This window comes from Hemiscyllium ocellatum, chromosome 21 (genome assembly GCF_020745735.1).
Source record: "Hemiscyllium ocellatum isolate sHemOce1 chromosome 21, sHemOce1.pat.X.cur, whole genome shotgun sequence".
Taxonomy (NCBI): Eukaryota; Metazoa; Chordata; class Chondrichthyes; order Orectolobiformes; family Hemiscylliidae; genus Hemiscyllium; species Hemiscyllium ocellatum.
Genome location: NC_083421.1, coordinates 57,370,201 through 57,393,557, shown reverse-complemented (window position 1 = coordinate 57,393,557; position 23,357 = coordinate 57,370,201). Strand labels below are relative to the sequence as shown.

Here is a 23,357-nt window from a genome sequence, read left to right as displayed (position 1 = left end):
GCATCACCTCACATTTGTCTGGATTGAACTCAATCTGCCACTCTCCAGTCTATCTATATTCTCCTGTATTCTTCGACAGCCCCCTATGTTTTCTGCTACTCCACCAATCTTCGTGTCATCTGCAAACTTGCTAATCATACCAACAGTGTCCTCTTCCAGATCATTTATGTACATCACAAACAACAGTTGATGAGCGGAAGGGAGTTCAGGTCCATTGTACCCTGAAGGTGGCTGCACAGGTGGATAGAGTGGTCAAGAAGGCATATAGCATGCTTGCCTTCTTTGGACGGGGTATTGAGTGTAAGAGCTGGCAGGTCATGTTAACATTGAACAAGACATTAGTTTGGCTGCATTTAGAATACTGTGTACAGTTCCGGTCGCTTTGGAGAGGGTGCAGAGAAGGTTTATGAGGATGTTGCCTGGTATGGAAGGTGACTAGGTTAGGATTGTTTTCATTAGAAAAAAGGAGATTTGGGAGGATCTGATTGAGGTTTACAAAATCATGAAGGGTATACACAGGGTGGATGGGGATAAGCTTTTTCCCAGGGTGACGGATTCAATAACGAGAGGTCACACTTTCAATTTGAGACGTGGAATGTTTAAGGGGGAGACACATGACGAGTACTTTACACAGAGGGTGGTAGGTGCCTGGAACACGTTGCCAGCAGAGGTAGTAGAGGCAGGCACGGTAAGATGCATCTGGACAGGTACATGAGTAGATGGGGAGCAGAGGGATACAGATGCGTAGGAATTGGGCAATAGGTTAAGACAGTGGATTTGGATCGGCTCAGGCTTGGAGGGCCGAAGGGCCTGTTCCAGGGCAATAAATTTTCTTTGTTCTTTGTTCTTTATTCTTAACATAGACTTTAAAGTGTTGAAGAGAGGGGTGGCACAATGGCTTGATGGTTAGCACTGCTGCCTCACAGCGCTAGGGACCCAGGTCCCAGTTTGGGTGACTGTCTGTGTGGAGTTTGCACATTCTCCCTGTGTCTGTGTGAGTTTTCTGCCCCCCCCCAGTCACAAAGATGTGCAGGTCAGGTGAACCGGCCATGCTAAATTGCCCACAGTGTTAGGTCATTAGTCAGGGGTGAATATTGCGTAGGGGAGTGGGTCTGGGTGGGTTACTCTTCGGCAGGTCAGAGTGGACTTGTTGGGCCGAAGGGCCTGTTTCCCTACTATCACACACAAACATACACAGACACACACACACAGACATACAGACACAGACACACAGACACACACACATACACAGACACACACACACATACACAGATGCACACAGACACACACACAGACATACACACACATACACACACACATACACAGACACACACAGACACACACACATATACACACATACACAGACACACACACACAGACACACACACAGATACACGCACACAGACACACACACACACACAGACACACACAGATACACACACTCACACAGACACACACACACAGACACACACACAGACACACACACATTCACAAAGACACACACGCACACACACACTCACACAGATACACACACACAGACACACACATAGACACACACAGAGACACACACAGAAACACACACAGACACACACACAGGCACACACACATACACAGACACATGCATACACAGACACACACAAAGACACACTCACACAGACACACATATACACACACAGATACACACCGATACACACACACAAACACACACACACAGACAGACAGACACACACACACAGGCACACACACAGATACACACACACGCAGACACACACACGCAGACACACACACGCAGACACACAGATACACACACAGACACACACACAGATACACACACAGACACATATACACAGACACACACACACAGGCACACACACACAGACACAGACACACACACACACACACACACACAGACACTGACAGACACACACCCACAGACACAGGCGCACACACACACAGACACACACATACAGACACACATACACACACAGACACACACACACACAGGCACACACCCATAGGCACAGGCACACACACACACACACAGGAATGGGCAGGGAATTGGAAGAAGGGATTAAAGGTGGACGATTACATGTGACAAATCTGGGACGAGTTGTCTGGGGAGGGTGTCTAACACTGAGGAGCTACACATGTGGTAGATTACACACAGCCAAGTTAGGGCCCTGTTTTTCTCTCTCTCTCTCTCTCTGTTTCTCTCAAGAAACAATCCGACTCGGTAAGCAGAAGACACAAGCTCAAATACTCGGCAGGCATTAGTTCACGTGAGCTGACCTTAAAAGTGGTGCAGTGCGGGGTTTCTGTTTGACTGTACATCTACATCAGCAAACAGGCAGAAGGTAAAGGTGTCCATTGTATAACACTTCCCACACACACATCCAGGAAAAGCTCCTGTTGTCACTAACCTGGTGTGTGAAGTGGGTTTGAAACATGAATGCTGTGAAAATTCCTTCCCAACAGATGAAGTCTCAGTGGTTTGCAGTGATGTCCAAACCCCATCACAGTGCCCTATCCTGTTCTCATGGAGAACATGCAGTGTTGCTGTTGCTTTAGGTCTAAACTGACAGGCTGGTCTCAGGATACAACTCACAGTTAACTTGCAAAAGGTACATCAAATCCTCTGCTGTGAATAACGTCTGACGTAATTGCTTCCATGGCAACAGGGGAGAAAAACAGAAGTCCTGAAGGACCCAGTGTTGTGGGGGAGTGGGTGTGATACAGATCAACCCCTTCATGTGAGGAAAGGGTCAGGATAGTTTCACAGTCACAACCCTCCACATACGGTCTCCTCATCTCAGCCTCACTGACTGGGGGGAAGGTGTTAAACAGACCCACCCAATGGGACTGAACGGACATTTTTTTTAATAAACTCAAGATCATATACAACACACATGTGGACCGTGGCCAACTGATAGGAACCAACATCATAACAACTTCAGGGTGAGCAAAGGTGGGAGCAGAATATTTTGTGCCAGTATTTACTGTGGAGGAGGACATGGACGCGAAGGAACTTGGGGAAATAAATGGTGATGTCTTGAATAGTGTCCATATTACAGAAGAGGAAGTGCTGGATGTCTTGAAACGCGTAAAGGTAGATAAATCCCCTGGGACCGATCCGTTTCCAAAACCTTTGTGGGAAGCCAGGGAAGAGATTGCTGGGTCTCTCTCATCGCTAGCCACAGGTGAAGTGCCAGAAGACTGGAGGTTGGCTAACCCGGTGCCACTACTTAAGAAGGGCGGGAAGGAAATGCCAGGGAACTACAGATCCGTGAGCCTGAGGTTAGTGGTGGGTATGTTGCGAGAGGGATTCTGAGAGACAGTAATTACACACATTTGGAAAGGTGAGGACTGATTAGGGATGGTTAATGGCTTTGTGCATGGGAAATCATGTCTCACTAACTTGACTGAGGTTTTTTGAAGAGGTGATAAAGAAGGTTGATGAGGGCAGAGTGGTAGGGGTTGTCCACATGGACCTCAGCAACACATTCAATAAGGTCTCACATGGCAGACTGGTTAGTAAAGTTAGATTACATGGAATCCAGGGGGAGCTAGCCAGGTGCATACAAAAGGAGGCAGGAGACAGAGGGTGGTGGTGGCGTTTTTTTTCAGATTGGAGGCCTGTGACCAGCAGCATGCCACGAGGATCGGTGTGGGGTCCACTGCTTTTCCAGACATTTATATAAATCATCTGGATGTGAATATAGCTTAGTAAGTTTGCAGGTGACACCGAAATTGGAGGCGTAGTGGCCAGTAAAGGAGATCTTCCCAGAGTACGATGCGACCTTGATCAGGTGAGTGAATAGGCCGAGGAGTGGCAGATGGAGTTTAATTTAGATTTACGTGAGATTTCGCATGTTGGTAAGGTGAATCATGGCAGGAATTATACACTTAATGGTAGGGCCTGGGGAGTGTTGCTGAACAAAGAGACCTTGGACTGCAGGTTCATAGCTCCTTGAAAGTGGAGTCACAGGTAGACAGGATAGTGCCCAAAACATCGATTTTCCTGCTCTTCGGATGCTGCCTGACCGGCTGTGCTGTTCCAGCACTACACTCTCGACTCTAATCTCCAGCATTTGCAGTCCTCACTTTCGCCTAGGATAGTGAAGAAGGCATTTGGTATGCTTGCCTTCAGTGGTTAGAACATAGGAGTTGGGATGTCATGTTGCAGCTGCACAGGACATTGGTAAGGTACATTTGGAGTACTGTGTGCAGTTCTGGTCACCCAATTAATAGAAAGGATATTATTAAAGTAGAAAGAGTACATGAAGGATTTACTAAGCTGCTACCTGAACTGGAAGGTTTGAGTTATGAAGAGAGGCTGGATAGGCTGGGACTCTTTCCTCTGGAGCTTGGGGACTGAGGGGTGACCTTATATAGGTTAAGAAAACCATGAGAAGCATAGATAACGTAGATAGCCAACGCTGTTTCCCCAGGGTCGGGGAGTCTCAAACTAGAGGGCACAGGTTTAAGGTAAGAGGGAAGAGATACAAAAGGGTCCAGAGAGGGAATATTTTCAGGCAAATACTGGAGTTGGTGGCCAGAGGTAGTGGTGGAGGCAAGTACAATTTTGTCATTGAAGAAGCATTTGGACAGGTACATGGATGTGACAGGTAAGGAGGGATGTGGACCAAACGAGGGCAAATGGGACTAGATTAAATGTGAAAACTGGGCAGCATTCACAAGTTGGGCTGAAGGGCCAGTTTCCATGCTGTAGACCTCTATGACTCTGTGTGTAAATAAAGTGTGACTTAGTGATGGGATACCAGCCTTTGTGGAGTTATTTCAAAATGAGTGAGGCCTGATTTTTAAATAGTCACCTTTACATCGACATTCTTCCCCCAGTGGAAATATTCACTTGACAAGGAGGCACGGGACTTTTAATCCAGAGACCCAGGTAATGCCCTGGTGACCCGAGTTCAAATCCTGCCATGGCAGATGGTGAAACTTCAATTCAATTTCGAAAATGGAATTACGAGTCTAACGATGATGATGAATCCATTCTCAAACATCAGAATAAACCTGTCTGGTTCACCAATGTCCTTTCGGGAAGGAAACTCCTGTCCTTACCCGGTCTGACCTACGTGTGACTCCAGACCCACAGCAATGTGGGTGACGCTTAACTGCCCTCTGGGCAATTAGAGCTGGGCAATAAATGCTGGCCCAGCCAGTGACCCCCTCATTCTGTGAATGAATTTTAAAACAGCTAGACGATATTATCAGTGGTGAAGCATTTTGGGACGTGCTGCATTTGTGAAAAAAGGTGCTATGTAAATTCAAGTCTTTTTCTAATAAGATGAGCAATGCTTCTCCTCGAAATAAGGCAGGATGTGTGAGCCCAGGTTAGCTGTTGAAGGAGGGATCAGGCCTAGAATTTTTCTGTTCCACAGCCAGAGGAATTTCCTACCCAGCAGCCTCCAGTGCTGTGAAGCTGTTGCTGTTAGGGGTGAATTAAGGGCAGCCGTGTGGAAAGTTTGGAGACCCAATCTTGATTTGGAATTTGAATCACATCCAGCGTTTTTGCCCATTCTCTCAGGGGAAGAAAATCACTGCTTTCTTCAGGACTGAGTGTCGTCTCAGTTATCTCAAATCAATACATACAAAGAGGTCATCACTGCACAGACAGCTCGCTCCCCAATGCATAGGGTTCAATCATCAGAATAAAATGGCAGAGTGTGTTCAGGAAAAAGTCCTCCAGAGACCGCCATGTCAAAAGGCCCACAGCACAGCTGTACTGGGAGATTGAGAGCTCCGTTCTCTTCTGCACCATGAAGCACAAAAGGGTAGTGTCTGCACCCTGGAAAAGGCTCCTCTGTTGTTTGTGTGTGCGTGTGTGTGTGCGTGTCTCAATGGCTAGTGTTTCTGCACTGTCAGCAGTTCTGTCACAGCTTTCCAAATGGCACAGAGTAAACCCTGCTCCTTAGCATCAGAAATAATTTCATACTCGTGGATTAGGACCACAAAGAGTGCGCCAAACTAATCAAGCGTTCAGCACTGAGGAAGCAATTCGACCTTAGAGAGAGAAGCAGCATTTTAGCAACACTGACATTCACTCTGTTGGTGATACAAAGATTGGGATGCACCCCCCGTTGGGCCCAGTAGGTGGAGTTCATCCTGCACTTTTCCAATATGGCTGCCAATGCATGAATGGAAGCTTAATGGATTACATCCATGCCAAAACTAACAGGGAAAAAAGGGTCTTTTTATAATAAAACTGGACTCGCATCCACTCACAGAAAAACTTTAATTGTGCTGCTCATTTTATTTTAGAAAGAAAAACATTCCTGTGTGTTGGCTGTGTGGCTCTTTCAGGAAAGATGCAATTTTTTTTGGCTTAATATATGGATGCACATAATTCTATAGATCTAAAAAGTATACACCCAATCAAAATACAGACCCATTTTCCCACCCCTCCCTCTGGCTCACAACACTCTGTTCCACCCAAAAGAGACAATCCTCGATATACCATCTCTGGGGTAAAAGAAATCATAGCAAGAGGGTGGCTATAATCAGTAGAGGCTGGAGAGGACCAGGAGGGAGAAACTCAGTGGGACAATGTCCCACACAAAAAATAAACATTCCGAGATTGATTAATCGACATTGTCGATTTGTGTAACTTCCTCACAGAAACCACAGAACATTCAGGACACACGACATAAGGCCATTTAGCCTATCTGTGTCCCTCCAGACCCCTCACAATAACAGACAGCAGCAGGCACAGCACAAACAGAGACAGCTCCATTTGACTGAATGGAGCCGATGACTAAGAAATCGCATCAATTTTGATGTAAGGTTGGATTAACTGTACCTCACAACAGGCTCAGTTTATTGGCAGCTGGCTTTGCACTCCCGCTTGACGTCCAGGCTGCTCCACTGAATATCTGCTTCTGCTCGGAACAGTTAGCCATGTGGAAACTCTCGCTCCGTGTTTTTTTAACCCTCCTTTCCTGGCTATGCACTTATTTATTATTCTTTCACAAGATTTGGACATCACTGGGCTCACTGGGCTGGCCCAGCATTTAGTGCCCATCCTTAATTGCACAAGGGGTAACTGAGAGACAACCACTGTCCATAAATCCATTGACAATGATTGAAAAACTCATCTGGTTCACTAATGTTCCTTCAGAGAAGGGAACTGCCACCGTTACCTGGTCTGGCCTACATTTAACTTTAGACCCGCAGTCATCTGGTGTCTCTTAACTGCCCTCTGGGCAACTAGGGATGAGCAATAAATACTGGCCAGCAGTGCCCTCATCCTGAGAATGAATGAAGAATAAAAAGAAATTATTACAGGTAGGCCAGACCAGGTAAGGATGGCTGATTTCCTTCCCTGCAGGACATTAGCAAACCAGATGGGTTTTTCCCCCAACAATTAGCAATGGTCATCATTACATTCATAACTGCAATTCAAATTGAACCATCTACTGTAGCAGGATTTGAACCCAAGTTGCCTTATCACTACCTGGGTCTCCAGACTAATAGTCCAGCAATAACACCACTAGGCCATCACCTCCACGTGACACATTTACTGAAATAGCAGCTTTCTCTGATCATGGCAAATGCTGGCTTATGCTTTCATCTTCAAACCCAAGTGTTTTCCACCTTTCCCTGTCTTTACTTCAATTACTCCAGTATCTCAGAGGCCGATGTAGCCCTCCTGCCTCTCAGGGCCATTTGCCTTGGGGTCAGGTGAGCTGGGCAGCTGATTTACGACTCTGACTGTGTGGGTTTAATTTCTGCCACTGCCTGAAACATAGAGTCATAAACACAGCATGGAAACAGATCTTCAGTTCAACCTGTCCATGCCGACCAGATATCCCAACCCAATCTAGTCCCACCTGCCAGCACACGGCCCATATCCCTCCAAACCCTTCCTATTCATATAGCCATCCAGATGCCTCTTAAATGTTGCAATTGTACCAGCCTTCACCACTTCCTCTGGCAGCTCATTCCATACAGGTACCACCCTCTGTGTGAAAAAGTTGCCCCTTAGGTCTCTTTTATATCTTTCCCCTCTCACCCTAAACCTATGACCTCTAGTTCTGGACTCCCCGACTCCAGGGAAAAGACTTTGCCTATTCACCCTATCCATGCCCCTCATAATTTTGTAAACCTCTATAAGGTCACCCCTCAGCCTCCGACGCTCCAGGGAAAACAGCACTAGCCTGTTCAGCCTCTCCCTGTAGCTCAAATCCTCCAACCCTGGCAACATCCTTGTAAATCTTTTCTCAACCCTTTCAAGTTTCACAACATCTTTCCGATAGGAAGGAGACCAGAATTGCATGCAACATTCCAACAGTGGCCTAACCAATGTCCTGTACAGCCACAACATGACCTCCCAACTCCTGTACTCAATACTCTGACCAATAAAGGAAAGCATACCAAACACCTTCTTTGCTATCCTATCTACCTGTGATTCCACTTTCAAGGAGCTATGAACCTGCATTCCAAGGTCTCTTTGTTCAGCAACACTCCATAGGACCTTACCATTAAGTGTATAAGTCCTGCTAAGATTTACTTTCCCAAAATGCAGCACTTCGCATTTATCTGAATTAAACCCCATCTGCCACTTCTCAGCCCATTGGCCCATCTGGTCCAGATCCTGTTGTAATCTGAGATAATCCTCTTCGCCATCCACTACACCTCCAATTTAGGTGTCATCTGCAAACTTACTTACTGTACCTCTTATGCTCGCATCCAAATCATTTATGTAAATGACAAAAAGTAGAGGACCCAGCACCAATCCTTGTGGCACTCCACTGGTCACAGACCTCCGGTCTGAAAAACAACCCTCCACCACCACCCTCTGTCTTCTACCTATGAGCCAGATCTGTATCCAAATGGCTAGTTCTCCCTGTATTCCATGAGATCTAACCTTGCTAATCAGGCTCCCATGGGGAACCTTGTCAAATGCCTTATTGAAGTCCATATAGATCATGTCTCCCACTCTGCCCTCATCAATCTTCTTTGTTACTTCTTCAAAAAACTCAATCAAGTTTGTGAGATATGATTTCCCATGCACAAAGCGTTGACTATCCCTAATCAGTCCTTGCCTTTCCAAATACATGTACATCCTGTCCCTCAGGATTCCCTCCAACAACTTGCCCACCACTGAGGTGAGGCTCACCGGTCTATAGTTCCCTGGCTTGTCTTTATCGCCCTTCTTAAGCAGTGGCACCACATTTGCAACCTCCAGTCTTCCGGCACCTCACCTGCAACTATCGATGATAAAAATATCTCAGCAAGAGGCTCAGCAATCACTTCTCTAGCTTCCCACAGAGTTCTCAGGTCCACCTAATCAGGTCTTGGGGATTTATCCACCTTTACCCATTTCAAGACATCCAGCACTTCCTCCTCTGTAATCTGGACATTTTGCAAGATGTCACTATCTATTTCCCTACAGTTTATATCTTCCATATCCTACTACCTTTGTAACCTCAGCTGAGACTTGCTGACCCTCAGGTCAAACTCATGGAACCATACAGCACAGAAGAAACCCTTCAGCCCATCGAGCCTGTACCAACACGTGAGAAACACCTCACCTTTAGCCTAATCCCATTTACTTGGCCTGTAGCCTTGTAATGTTATGATGAGCCAAGTGCTCACCCAGGTCCTTTTGAAAGGAAGTGAGGCAATTCACCTCAAACCACCCTCCCAGGCAGCACATACCAGACTGTCACCAGCCTCTGGACAGAAAGGTTTCTTTCTCAAATCCCCCCTGAACCACCTTCCCCCACACCCTGAACCTGTGTCCCCTTGTGGCTGACCCTTCAACTAAGGGGAACTGCTGCTCCTTAACCACTCTGTCCATACCTATCATCATCATTTTGTACACCTTGTCACCAGTCAACTCTCTTTTGTGAGAGGATGGTCACATCACTTTCCCAGCCCTGAAATGCTGAAATCTTCATTTTGAGTGAAAGAATATCCTTTTTATGAGGATTCCTGCAGAGTCGTGCTTCTTAAGGATTTCCGGCATCAGCTGAAGTTCCCTTCAACCTCCTTAGAGTTGGTACACCTTGCTAAATGTCACGTCAATCACCCACCACCCCACCCCAGAGTTGTGACAATCTGCTCCCCCCAGTTTCAGTTTGGGGTGTGTTGTTTGAATCCCGCCTCCACAATCATCAGAGCAGGGATATACTTCTGTGGCTCTATAAGGCTGTGGTCACACCACATTTTGAGTATTGTGCAAGTTTTGGGCCCCATATCTCAGGAAGGGTGTACTGGCCCCGGAGCGTGTTCAGGAGAGGTTCATGTGAATGGTCCCAGGAGTGAAAGGCTTAACATATGAGGAATGTTTGAGGACTCTGGGTTTATACTCAATGGAGTTTAGAAGGATGGGGAGGGGGGGGGGAATCTCATTGAAACATACAGAATACCGACTGGCTTGGACAGACTGGACATTGGGAAGATGTCCCCAGTGGTGGGAGAGACTAGGACCAGAGGGCACAGCCTCTAGAGTGAAGGGAAGACCCTTTAGAATGGAGATGAGGAGGAACTTCTGCCCGAGAGTGGGGAATCTATGGAATTTGTTGCTGTGGAGGCCTGGGTCATTGACTATGTTTTAGACAGAGATGGAGAGGTTCTTATTTATCAAGGGGATCAAGGAGAAAGCAGGAGAATAGAGTTGAGAAACTTGTCAGCCATGATTGAATGGCACGGCAGACTTAATGGGCTGAATGGCCTAATTTCTGCTCCTATGTCTTAGCTCATGTCTATGGAACAGTGCCATGCGGATGTGTTAGAGTCCGTCCCTGCCTCTGTGTGGAATGGGCAGTGCTCAACAGTGAGCTCTTTGACCTGGGAGAGTGAAAGGCTGGTCCATGGGCACAATCTAATGGACAAGCACAGATAGAGACTCTTGTGGCTTACAGGTAGCGTCACTGTCGCTGGGTCAGGAGAGCTGAGTTCAAGTCCCACCTGTGCCAGAGGTGTGGAATAACATCCCTCAACCAATCAGTTGGTAAGCCATGATGAACCGCTCAACTATTATCACAGGAACTTGTTTGCGATGGTTTGCTCATTTACAGCATGTGGGCATCACTAGCTAGGCCAACATTTAATGCCCTAAGGGGATTTAAGAGTTGACCACATTGCTGTGGATCTGGGGTCAAACATAGGTCATGCCAGGTTCCTTCCCCAAAGGGCATGAGTGAACCCAATGGTTCCTGGCAACAGTTTCATGGTTATCATCAGACTCTTAATTGAAACCAAATTCTACCACCTGCCAAGGCAGGATTTGAACCCAGTTCCCCATATTATGCCTGTGCTCTGTGGCTCTAGCAATAATTCCACTAGGCCATTAGCTCCCCATATATATTACCTTCAAATCTCAATGTCATATTTAGCATGTTATTATTGCATCTTAATTACTTTATATCTTCTTCAATGGGGTTAAAGATTCAGAACAAAACACAGTCTCTAAGCTCTCTGAGTCAAGATTAGAGTGGTACTGGAAAAGCACAGCAGGTCAGCATGGGGTGGCACGGTGGCACAGTGGTTAGCACTGCTGCCTCACAGCACCTGAGACCTGGGTTCAATTCCTGACTCAGGCGACTGACTGTGTGGAGTTTGCACGTTCTCCCCGAGTCTGCGTGGGTTTTGTCCGGGTGCTCCGGTTTCCTCCCACAGTCCAAAGATGTGCGGGTCAGGTGAATTGGCCATGCTAAATTGCCCGTAGTGTTAGGTAAGGGGTATATGTAGGGGTATGGGTGGGCTGCGCTTCGGCGGGTCAGTGTAGACTTGTTAGGCCGAAGGGCCTGTTTCCACACTGGAAGTAATCTAATCTAGTCAGGCAGCATCCAAGGAGCAGGACAAATCAACATTTCAGGCAAAAGCCCTTCATCAGGATGGGCAGTCCTGATGAAGGACCTTGGCCCAACGTCGACTCTCCTGCTCTTCGGATGCTACCTGACCTGCTGTGCTTTTCCAGCATCACTCTAATCTAGACTCTAATCTCCAGTACCCATTTCTGCACTGTCTAAGCTCTTTGGGCCAAACAGTGAACCCTACATAGGTTCCTCATTGCTCAAATGAGCCCACCCTGACCCTGGGAAGTATCACAAAGGACAGAGTACTTCAGTAAGCATGAAGAAAATGGTGGGGCATAGCATTGGACCAATCACCATCTCGGGGTTGTCCGGGTAACAAGACCCACCGTGCACAGAGACGAAAGGAACGAGAGCAGTAGAAACCTGGTACCGGGTGCCCATGTTAGGGGCAGTGTCAAAACTACACGGCATGGCAGACAAAGAGGGGAGAAAGTAGCCCATTATGGCGATACCATTCACCTGGCCATGACATACCTGTGGGAGAGTTAATCAGCTGAAGAACAAGGGGTCGTCGGGTCACAATCCCAGATCCACGAGGAAGGAAATCTCTGGAAATGAAAAGTGGAGACATTTCAGCATCGGTTCACAAAGGGAGGTAGAAAAGTAGATTTGAAAACGAAACTCAGAACTGCATCTCACAACCTCCTGTGACCTTTCATCAGCAACCAAACGTGTGAGGACTTCAAAACACTTGAGATGTTTTTTTTTAAACTCCACACAAGCTTTGAGCATGTTTTGTGAGGATTGGAACTCTTTCAGCAGTGACAGAGTTGAAGTTCAAAAGATTAAGGATGTTGTAATGTGAAAGGGTTCAGAAAAGATTTACAAAGACGTGGCCAGAGTTGGAGAATTTGAACTATAGGGAGAGGCTGAATAGGCTGCGGCTGTATTCCCTGAGGCATTGGAGGCTGAGGGGTGACCTTACAGAGGTTTATAAAATCAGGAGGGGCATGGATAGGGTCTCTTCCCTGGGGTGGGGGAAGTCTAGAACTAGAGGGCATAGGTTTAGGGTGAGAAGGGAAAGATATAAAAGAGACCTAAGGGGCAATTTTTTCACCCAGAGGGTGGTACGTGTGTGGAATGAGCTGCCAGAGGAAGGGGTGGAGGCTGGTACAATTGCAACATTTAAGAGGCATCTGGTTGGGTATATGAATAGAAAGGGTTTGGAAGGATATAGGCCGGGTGCTGGGAGGTGGGACTAGATTGGGTTGGGATGTCTGGTCATCATGGACGAATCGTACCAAAGGGTCTATTTCCATGCTGTATATCTCGATGACTCTATGCTGAGTGGGCCAGACACAGTGCATGTGGAAAGGATGTTTCCTCCTATGGGTCAGCCCAGAACTAGGGGGCACTGTTTTAACACTATGAAATCATAAAGGTAAAGTAGCAGAAGTAGGCCATTCAGCCCTTCGAGTTGCTTCGCTGTTCAATGGGTGATCTGACAATCCTCACCCTCCACTTTCCTGCCTTCTCCCCTTGACTCTCGATTCTCTTACTGATTAAAAATCTGTCTGGCCCAGCCTTAAAGGCCCAGTCTCACAGGCCTCTGTGATGAAGAATTTCACAGACTCACTACCTCGAGAGAAGAAATTCCTCCTCATCCTTGTCTTAAAAGAGTGACCCATTATTCTGAGATGATGCCCTCTGGTCCCAGACTCTCTCACAAGGCGAAACCACCTCTCCACATCTACTCTGTCCAGTCCTTTAAACTGCTCTCGTTCTTCTACATTCCAAAGAGCATAGGCCCGTGTTGTGGGTGGCACTGTGGCACTGTGGTTAGCACTGCTGCCTCACAGCACCAGAGACCCGGGTTCAATTCCCGCCTGAGGCGACTGACTGTGTGGAGTTTGCACGTTCTCCCCGTGTCTGCGTGGGTTTCCTCCAGGTGCTCCGGTTTCCTCCCACAGTCCAAAGATGTGCGGGTCAGGTGAATTGGCCATGCTCAATTGCCTGTAGTGTTAGGTAAGGGGTAAATGTAGGGGTATGGGCTGGTTGCGCTTCGGCGGGTCGGTGTGGACTTGTTGGGCCGAAGGGCCTGTTTCCACACTGTAAGTAATGTAATTTACTCAACCTCTCATCATAAAACAGCACCTACAGACCCAGAATCAAAACTAGGTGCCACTCAATTAGGGAACAGAAATGTGGAGAATATTTTTTCTCAGGTCAGAGTTATCACAGAATCCCTACAGTGTGGAAACAGGCCCAACAAGGTAGCAAAGAGTACAATGGGTGAATGGGGGTGGGGATGGAGGTGATAGGTCAGAGTGGAGGGTGAACTGGATAGGTGGGAAGGGAGATTGGCAGGTAGGACAGGTCATGAGGGTGGTGCTAAGCTGGAAGGTTGGAAGAATCTCAGTGAGTCTCTCTCTCACTGCAATCCACAGGTCATCTCCTCTGCCCTGAAGCTCTTCAACCATGTACTGAAACAAACCTGCCTCCACCGCCACTCCCTCACCATCCAATGCCTGGAGGAAGAACTCCTCATCTTCCGCCTCAGAACACTTCAACCCCAGGGCATCAATGTGAACTTCACCAGTTTCCTCATTTCCCCTCCCCCCACCTCACCCGAGTTCCAACCTTCCAGCTCAGCACCGTCCCCATGACCTGTCCTACCTATCTTCCTTACCACCTATCCAGACTACCCTCCCCTCTGACCTTTCACCTCCATCCCCACCCCCATTCACCTATTGTACTCTTTGCTACCTTCTCCCCAGCTCCCCCCCCCCCCCCCCCCCCCCCCCCCCACAATTATCTCTCTACCTTGGAGGCTCCCTGCCTCCATTTCTGATGAAGGGCTTTTGCCCGAAACATCGATTTTCCTGCTCCTCGGATGCTGCCTGACCTGCTGTGCTTCTCCAGCATCACTCTGATCTAAACTCTGGTTTCCAGCATCTGCAGTCCTCACTTTTGTCCATTTGACCCAACAAGTCCACACCAAGATTCCGAAGACTATCCTACCCAGACCCATTTCCCTACCCTAACCCACAAATCCCTGAACACTACGGGCAACTTAGCATGGCCAATTCACCTAACCTGCACATCTTTGGATTGTGGGAGGAAACCAAAACACCTGGGGGAAACCCACGCAAATACAGGGAGAACGTGCAAAGCCCACACAGACAGTTGCCTGAGGCTGGGATTGAATCCAGGTCCCTGGCACAGTGAGGCAGCAGTGCTAACCACTGAGCCACCGTGCAGTATGCAAAACTCCTCAAAGAATGCAGGGAAGGAGCATTGAATATTTATAAAGTGGAGGTGGATATCTTCTTGTAAGGCAATAGAATCAGCAATAAAACATAATCAGCTCAGCTGTGATCGTATTGAATATCAGAGCAGGGTCTACTTCTGCTCCTAATCTGTGTGACCACACACCAATGGTATATTTTTATTCCCTTGCAGCAGATACCATGACAAACCACAGAAGGAAGAGAAAGACTACATCGCTGCCACCACCTCTCTTATAAAGCAGTTCCCATTACTTCCTGGTAAAGAACCAGGGGCCCTGAGAGCCAGACAAATCCAGACAAGATGCATGGGTTTGGCAGGGGGAATGGGAGGAAGAGCTTTGTTTTTAAAATGATGTTGACAAGATGGTGTTGAACTGGGGCGGACAAAGTAGTAAATCACACAACACCAGGTTATAGTCCAAAGGGTTTATTTTGAAGCACTAGCTTTTGGAGCGCTGCTCCTTCAGGAGGTAGCTGTGGAGCAGGATCATAATTTATTGCAAAAGATCACAGTGTCATGCAACTGAAATGATATATTGAACAAATCTAGATTGCTGTTCAGTCTTTCATCTTTTAGAATGGGTTGCAGTTTTCAATTAATTAATATGTAAATCCCAGAACCTCTTTTAAGTCACATTCTCGAGATAAGATTAGATGATGATTACTTATAGCGTGGGAACAGGCCCTTTGGCTCAACAAGTCCACACTGACCCGCCACCCTTCCAGACCCATTCCCCTACATTTACCCCTTCACCTAACACTACAGGCAATTTAGCACCTAACCTGCACATTTTTGGACTGTGGGAGGAAACCAGAGCAAACCCACACAGAAACAGGGAGGATGTGCAAACTCCACACAGTCAGTCGCCTAAGGTGGGAATTGAACCTGGGGCTCTGGCGCTGTAAGGCAGCAGTGTTAACCACTGTGCCACCCAGATTTTACAACAAAAAGGTGACATCTCAGCTCAGAAGTGTCTTATGGTCCTGCTCCACCGCTACCTGATGAAGGAGCAGCATTCTGAAAGCTAGTGCTTCCAAATAAACCTGTTGGGACTATAACCTGCTGTTGTGTGATTTTTAACTTTGTTTTAAAAAGACAACATTTCATAACTGTTACAGATATTCAATGACCAACTCGGTTAGAGATGTATGATGTATCTCTGGAGCAAATGGGCCATTACCACAAAAACCCTCAAATTTATAAATGGCCCAAGGAAAGGCAGCTCATTACTAAATTTTATGGGGGTTCAATGCCAGGTCTCTGTTTAGAAATAGATATTTTCCGAATCATTCTTTTCAGGGAGAATGTAATCTCATGCCTCTGGAGCAGGTGAGACTTGAATCCAGGCCTCCATTGCCCAGAGGTTGGGACACTACCACAAGAGCCCTTCGTCATTGTTACACGACATGATGTGATACCTGGTACCAATCAGTGACGGTGGCGGATGATCACAAACGAGTCTGAGCGGAGGTTTGTTACATCTGAGTGCGTAGACATGGGATGGATTAACTCACGGGAACATTAACAACAACAAGAAGGTCGGAAAGATGACTCTGCCTCCAATCAGAGACCACATCAGTCTGTGATGGATTCTCCACCTGGAGGCTGAGTGGAGCTCAGTATCACCCCAAGTATTAACTCTTTCCAACCTCAGACAACAGCTCTCCACCTTGGAACCTGCTGCCTATGAGGAGGCAGCAAGTGGAAATAATGAGCCATTTCAAAAGGGATATGAACCCAAAATGCTGGAGAAACTCAGCAGGTCCAGCAGTATCTGTGTAGAGAGAGAGAGGGAAATAGAAGTAATTAGATTAGATTAGATTAGATTACTTACAGTGTGGAATCAGGCCCTTCGGCCCAACAAGTCCACACCGACCCGCCGAAGCGCAACCCACCCATACCCCCTACATTTACCCCTTACCTAACACTACGGGCAATTTAGCATGGCCAATTCACCTGACCCGCACATCTTTGGACTGTGGGAGGAAACCGGAGCACCCGGAGGAAACCCACGCAGACACGGGGAGAACGTGCAAACTCCACACAGTCAGTCGCCTGAGGCGGGAATTGAACCCAGGTCCCTGGCGCTGTGAGGCAGCAGTGCTAACCACTGTGCCACCGTGCCGCCCTATCATGAGTCTGATAGGAGCCTTCTTCAGAACCAGGTTTTCCAGCAGTTTTATTTCACACTTTTTTTTTATTTCAAAAGGAAATTGCTTTGGCACCTGAAGGATGATGGGAATAGGGAGTGGGGCTAACTGGATTTCTGCTGTGCAGAAAGCTAGAATGGAGTTGATAGACTGAATGGTCTCCGCCTCTTGCCATTACAAACGGAAGAGAGATGGAGTGAGGCTGCGGATCATTTTAACTTTGCTCGCTAAGAGTGAATGGTAATGAGCCAACACCCCAACTTCACACCTCTCCTCATTTTCATTGAGTTTGAATATGCTGTGAACAGTCTTTTGATTTCACCCATGAGTAAGTTTCTAATAATGTGCACAACTGTCTGAACATGTGTCGCAACTGCTGACGAACCAAGGAGGTGGATGGTAGACTACACAAGATGTTGAAGGTCAGGAACCATTGTCATGGGATTACTGTGAAAACAAATTGGTTACTTGTGCACATTGCATGGTCAATGGACTATAAAAATCAAGAAATACTATTCTTTCATTGTGTCAGGTCTTGGATAGATGTCATCCAGCATTCAGTTTCAACTTTTGGTCACTTCACTTGATGACCAGGTCATCCTGAATATGTCTTGGAGAAAGGCATTTAGATGTGACCTAAGGCATTCAGTCATCAAGATAAACTTTGAGAGCTAGGGGTTTTCAATTCTGTAAAGAAAAAAGTAAAGACCTCAAAAAGATCTGACTGAGACAGAGGATCAGCGGTGATCATACTGAACTCTGAAATAGGATCCCAGGGCTGAATGACCTATTCGAGCTTCTGGTTTCCATGATTGATATTTGATTAAAATAAACCGATGGAGCCATAGAGACGTCCAGCGTGGGAATAGACTCCTCGGTCCAACTTGTCCATGCTGACCAGCTATCCGAAATTAATCCAGTGCTATTTGCCAGCACTTGGCCCCTATCCCTCTAAACCCCTCCTATTCATATACCCATGTTGTCTCTGTACCAGCCCCCACCACTTCCTCTGGCAGCCCATTCCATACTCACACCACCCTCTGCGTGAAAAAGTTGCCCCTTCGGTTCCTTTATATCCTTCCCCTCTCACCTTAAACCTATGCCCTCTAGTTCAGGACTCCCCGATCCCAGGGAAAAGATCTTGTCCGTTTACCCTATCCATGTCCCTGATGATTTTATAAACCTCTGTAAAGTCACCCTCCGACATTCCAGGGAAAACAGCGCCAGCCTCTTGTGGTTTAGATTGCGTCCAACAAAACTAAAGGAATCAAGGGTATTTTTATTTCTATTCACTCATGGGACACGGGTGCCGCTGCCTGTGCCCAACATTTGTTGTCTGTCCCTAGTTGTCCCTTGAGAAGGTGACAGCTGCAAATGTGTTGCTGGTCAAAGCACAGCAGGCCAGGCAGCATCTCAGGAATAGAGAATTCGACGTTTCGAGCATAAGCCCTTCATCAGGAATAAGCTGCCTTCATGAACCGCTGCAGTCCATGTGCTGTATGGGGGGGAAATGGGAACAGCGGACTGGTTGGATGATCAGCCAGTTTCATTTTGAATGGTGGCACAGGCTGTAAGGGCCAAATGGCCTCCTTCTATTTTTTGATGCTTCAGTTGCTGTGAGTCTGGAATCATGAGTTGGCAAAATCAGGCAAAGACAAGAGATTTACATCCTTAACGGATATGTGAGAGTCAGGTGGGGTTTTACAACAATCAAGTTGTTTCCTGAGTGTCAATGCTGATGTGACCTTGTAAATCCAGATTTATTAAAGAAATATAAGCTCACCAGCTGCCGTGAGGGTCACCAGCTGGTTTCTGGGTGACTAATCCAGCTAACCAGACGATAATACTGCCACCGTGCATTCAAGGGGCTAAGCCTTTGACAAAGCTGTTAGCTAATACCCCCCTTTGGGTTGGTGTGGTATTTCATCCAATTAAAATAAAAATGGGAAGGGGGCTACAGAAATGCAAGTCGCTGTGCTGCAGGGACAACGCCCCCGTTGCAAACTGAGCCTGAAGAGGTTGGCATTTGCTCAACCCGCATTCACAGGCAACGCCAAGTCTAGTGACAGCTGGCAATGCCAACAGCCTGTGTGGGTACCATCTGTGTACTTCCTGCGTGGAACAAAAGTGGGGCGGAGTGATTTGGAAAGATCATACACACACAAAGAGAGACACACATACGCACACAGAAACACACACACAAACATGCACACACACACACACATATGCACGCGCACACACAGACACACATGCAGACACAGACATACACACACATAATCATATGCACGCGCGCGCACACATAGGCAGATACACACACATGCAGACATACACAATACACGTGCACACGCACAGACATATACACACACACAGACACAGACAAGTGCACACAGATACACACAGACTCACGTGAATGCACATAGACACATACGTACACACAGGTATACACACATGCACACACATACACACACACAGATACACATACACAGACAAACACACACACAAACTCAGGGAAAGGTGAACCAGCAGAAGGGGAGCAATACAAACCCATTCGACAGCCAGCTGGCAGCTTTTGAGTGTAGGCAAGAACTAGGACTTGGGAACTGACCGAGGTGTACGGGGAGGGAGAGGGGAGGGAGAGGGGGGCTAACATCAGGTCAAAACTGCCAAATCTAACGATACCTTTCTCTGCCTATCTGGTTGCTCTGGGCAGGTCTGTGTTGGAGCGAGGAATGCCAAGGCTGGGAATATTGCGCCAAATCCATCACTCAGCACACCCCAAGCAGCCAACCTGAGCGGAAATGAATAACTGTTCCCCACACAGCACGCAGCTGTGGGCAGTTGTACAAGGTAGTACTCATAAAGGGTTAAACTGACATTCAGAGATGCACTCCACCTACACAGGGATACATTCAGAATACCTGGAATTAAATGCACTGGATGTACTGGGAGTCCACGTTAGTGTGTACAAGTTGGATCATTGTGTGTCATTTGCCAGTATCGGGCCTTGCCTTCTGGGTTTCAGAATGTGAAGGAATGTTCCTGGGAGGAGCTAACTATGGGTCCTAATTAGATCTTCAGGGATAGCTGTTAGTGTTAACTACATGTAGTTATAATAGTAATGTGAACTTACTCTTAAATAAAGTCTGATGTCTCACCAGGGACAATTATCTGTCTGAGGTGCAGTGTAACTAACTGCTCTGTGATATGTAACAAACATATTTACTGCGAAATCAGGAAGACATCTATCATCGGCTAATTACATCATCTGGGTTTGCTTCCCCACTTGGTGTAGAGTTTGACCACTACAAATAGGAAAGATTAGTAGCAGCAACATTTACCCAGAATGCACTGGCAGTGCTGGCATTATAAGATCAAACTAGGAACAAAAGGAACAGGGGAAGGCTAAACTGTCGCTCAAGCCTGCTCCACCATTCAATCAGATCATGGCCTATCTAGGAGTGTGGTGCTGGAAAAGCACAGCAGGTCAGGCAGCATCCAAGGAGCAGGAGAGTCAATGCTTTGGGCATAAATCCTGGCTCTCCTGCTCCTCGGCTGTTGCCTGACCTGCTGTGCTTTCCCAGCTCCACACCTTTTTGACTCCAGCATCTACAGTCCTCACTTTCTCCTTGGCTGATCTATGGGCTAACTTCACATACCTGCCTTTGGTCGAGATCCCTTTTTTATTTAAAATCTGATTGAAGATTTGTAGCTCGGGTATCCGTTGTTGTGGTTCTGCTCGCCGAGCTGGAAGTTTTTGCTGCAAACGTTTCGTTCCCTGGCTAGGGAACATCATCAGTGCTGTTGGAGCCTCGTGTGAAGCGCTGCTTTGATGTTTCTTCCGGTATTTATATTGGTTTGTTCTTGCCGCTTCCGGGTGTCAGTTTCAGCTGCAATGATTTGTATGTGGGGTCCAGGTCGATGTGTCTGTTGATGGATGTTCTTGCCGTTTCCGGGTGTCAGTTTCAGCTGTAGTGGTTTGTATATGGTGTCCAGGTCAATGTGTCTGTTGATGGAGTTTGGGGATGAATGCCATGCTTCTAGGAATTCTCTGGCTGTTCTCTGTCTGGCTTGTCCTATGATAGTGGTGTTTTCCCAGTCAAATTCATGTTGCTGGTTGTCTGAGTGTATGGCTACTAGAGATAGCTGGTCGTGTCGTTTTGTGGCTAGCTGATGTTCATGGATGCGGATTGTTAGCTGTCTTCCTGTTTGTCCTATATAGTGTTTTGTGCAGTCCTTGCATGGTATTTTGTAAACTACGTTAGTTTGGCTCATGCTGGGTATTGGGTCCTTTGTTCTAGTGAGTTGTTGTCTGAGCGTGGATGTTGGCTTGTGTGCTGTTATGAGTCCTAAGGGTCGCAGTAGTCTGGCTGTCAGTTCTGAGACGCTCCTGACGTATGGTAGAGTGGCTAGTCCTTTTGGTTGTGGCATGTCCTCGTTCCTCGGTCTATCTCTTAGGCATCTGGTGATAAAGTTGCGTGGGTATCCGTTTTTGGCGAATACCTTGTATAGATGTTCCTCTTCCTCTTTTCGCAGTTCTGGTGTACTGCAGTGTGTTGTGGCCCTTTTGAATAGTGTCCTGATGCAGCTTCGTTTGTGTGTGTTGGGGTGGTTACTTTCATAGTTTAAGACTTGGTCTGTGTGTGTTGGTTTCCTGTGTACCCTTGTGGTGAATTCTCCGTTGGGTGTTCTCTCTACTAACACGTCTAGGAATGGGAGTTGGCTATCCTTTTCCTCTTCTAGTGTGAATCGGATTCCTGTGAGTGTGGCGTTTTTTCTATATCTCTAGTAGCCATACACTCAGACAACCAGCAACATGAATTTGACTGGGAAAACACCACTATCATAGGACAAGCCAGACAGAGAACAGCCAGAGAATTCCTAGAAGCATGGCATTCATCCCCAAACTCCATCAACAGACACATTGACCTGGACACCATATACAAACCACTACAGCTGAAACTGACACCCGGAAACGGCAAGAACATCCATCAACAGACACATCGACCTGGACCCCACATACAAATCACTGCAGCTGAAACTGACACCCGGAAGCGGCAAGAACAAACCAATATAAATACCGGAAGAAACATCAAAGCAGCGCTTCACACGAGGCTCCAACAGCACTGATGATGTTCCCTAGCCAGGGAACGAAACGTTTGCAGCAAAAACTTCCAGCTCGGCGAGCAGAACCATCCCTTTTTTATGCTTTGCGTAATAAAAGTGTATCTATCTCAGATTTAAAATTAACAACTGGCCCAGGAACCACCTGTTTGTGGGAGAGGATTCCAAACCTCTCGCAGCCTTTGTGTGTGGGAGCATTCCTAACATCTCTCCTGAATACTCTGGCCATAATTCTCAGACTATGTCCCCTAGTTGCAGAATCCCCAACCAGCAGAAATAGTTCATCCTTATCTACCCTGTCTTTTCCTGCTAATATCTTGAAGACTTTGATTAGACCATCCCTTAACCTTCGAAATTTGATTGATTTATGTAATCTCTCTTGTAATTTAACCCCTGAAATTCAAGCACCATTGACACTGACCTCAGAGTCCTGATCCAAGACCTGCCTTTAATCTCCTCTGATCTTCCCCAGCCTGGAGTGTGAGCCCTTCCCTCCAGTACATCTCTATTACCCACATCAACCCTACCCTAGCAGTCAACTTGGAGACACTCCCTTACTGTCCTCTGTCCCTCCACCTTCTGGAGTGAGGCCCAACCTTCTCTGTAAGACACTCCAAACTCTGCTGCTGGGAACAGATGCACACTCCCAACCTTGGAAGACAGAGATCAATCTGCACCATGAAGTGCAGATACCACAGCTGCAGGTAGGGGTGGTAGAGAGAACCAACCCCTCCCCCCAATAACTTTCACGGGAAGTACCACCACCATATGCTCCCTGGTTCATATTCTCCTGCCTAATGGTACCCCCAATACTTTGAGTCAAGTTGCATCACTTCCTGTCATTAACAACCAATGGATGTCACGTGGTATTCATTCATGGTTACGGGTCTCACTGACTGGGCCAGCATTTTAATTTCACCTCAAGAAGGCGGTAGCGAGTGCCATTCCTGTTCACCCACATGGTGAAACTTAGTCAGTTTCTCTGCACTTTCACACACGTGACTGACTT

At 47.1% G+C, this 23,357-nt stretch overlaps 1 protein-coding gene across 1 annotated transcript in view; it reads right to left on the bottom strand.

Annotated features, from left to right (window-relative positions):
- The window catches only part of dnm1a (dynamin 1a), a 217,303-nt gene that overhangs the window by 137,266 nt on the left and 56,680 nt on the right, over positions 1-23,357 (bottom strand). Inside the window, exon 2 of the mRNA XM_060841532.1 lies at positions 12,321-12,394. Within this exon, the coding sequence (XP_060697515.1) occupies positions 12,321-12,394 (74 nt within the window). The remainder of the gene's footprint in view (positions 1-12,320; positions 12,395-23,357) is intronic.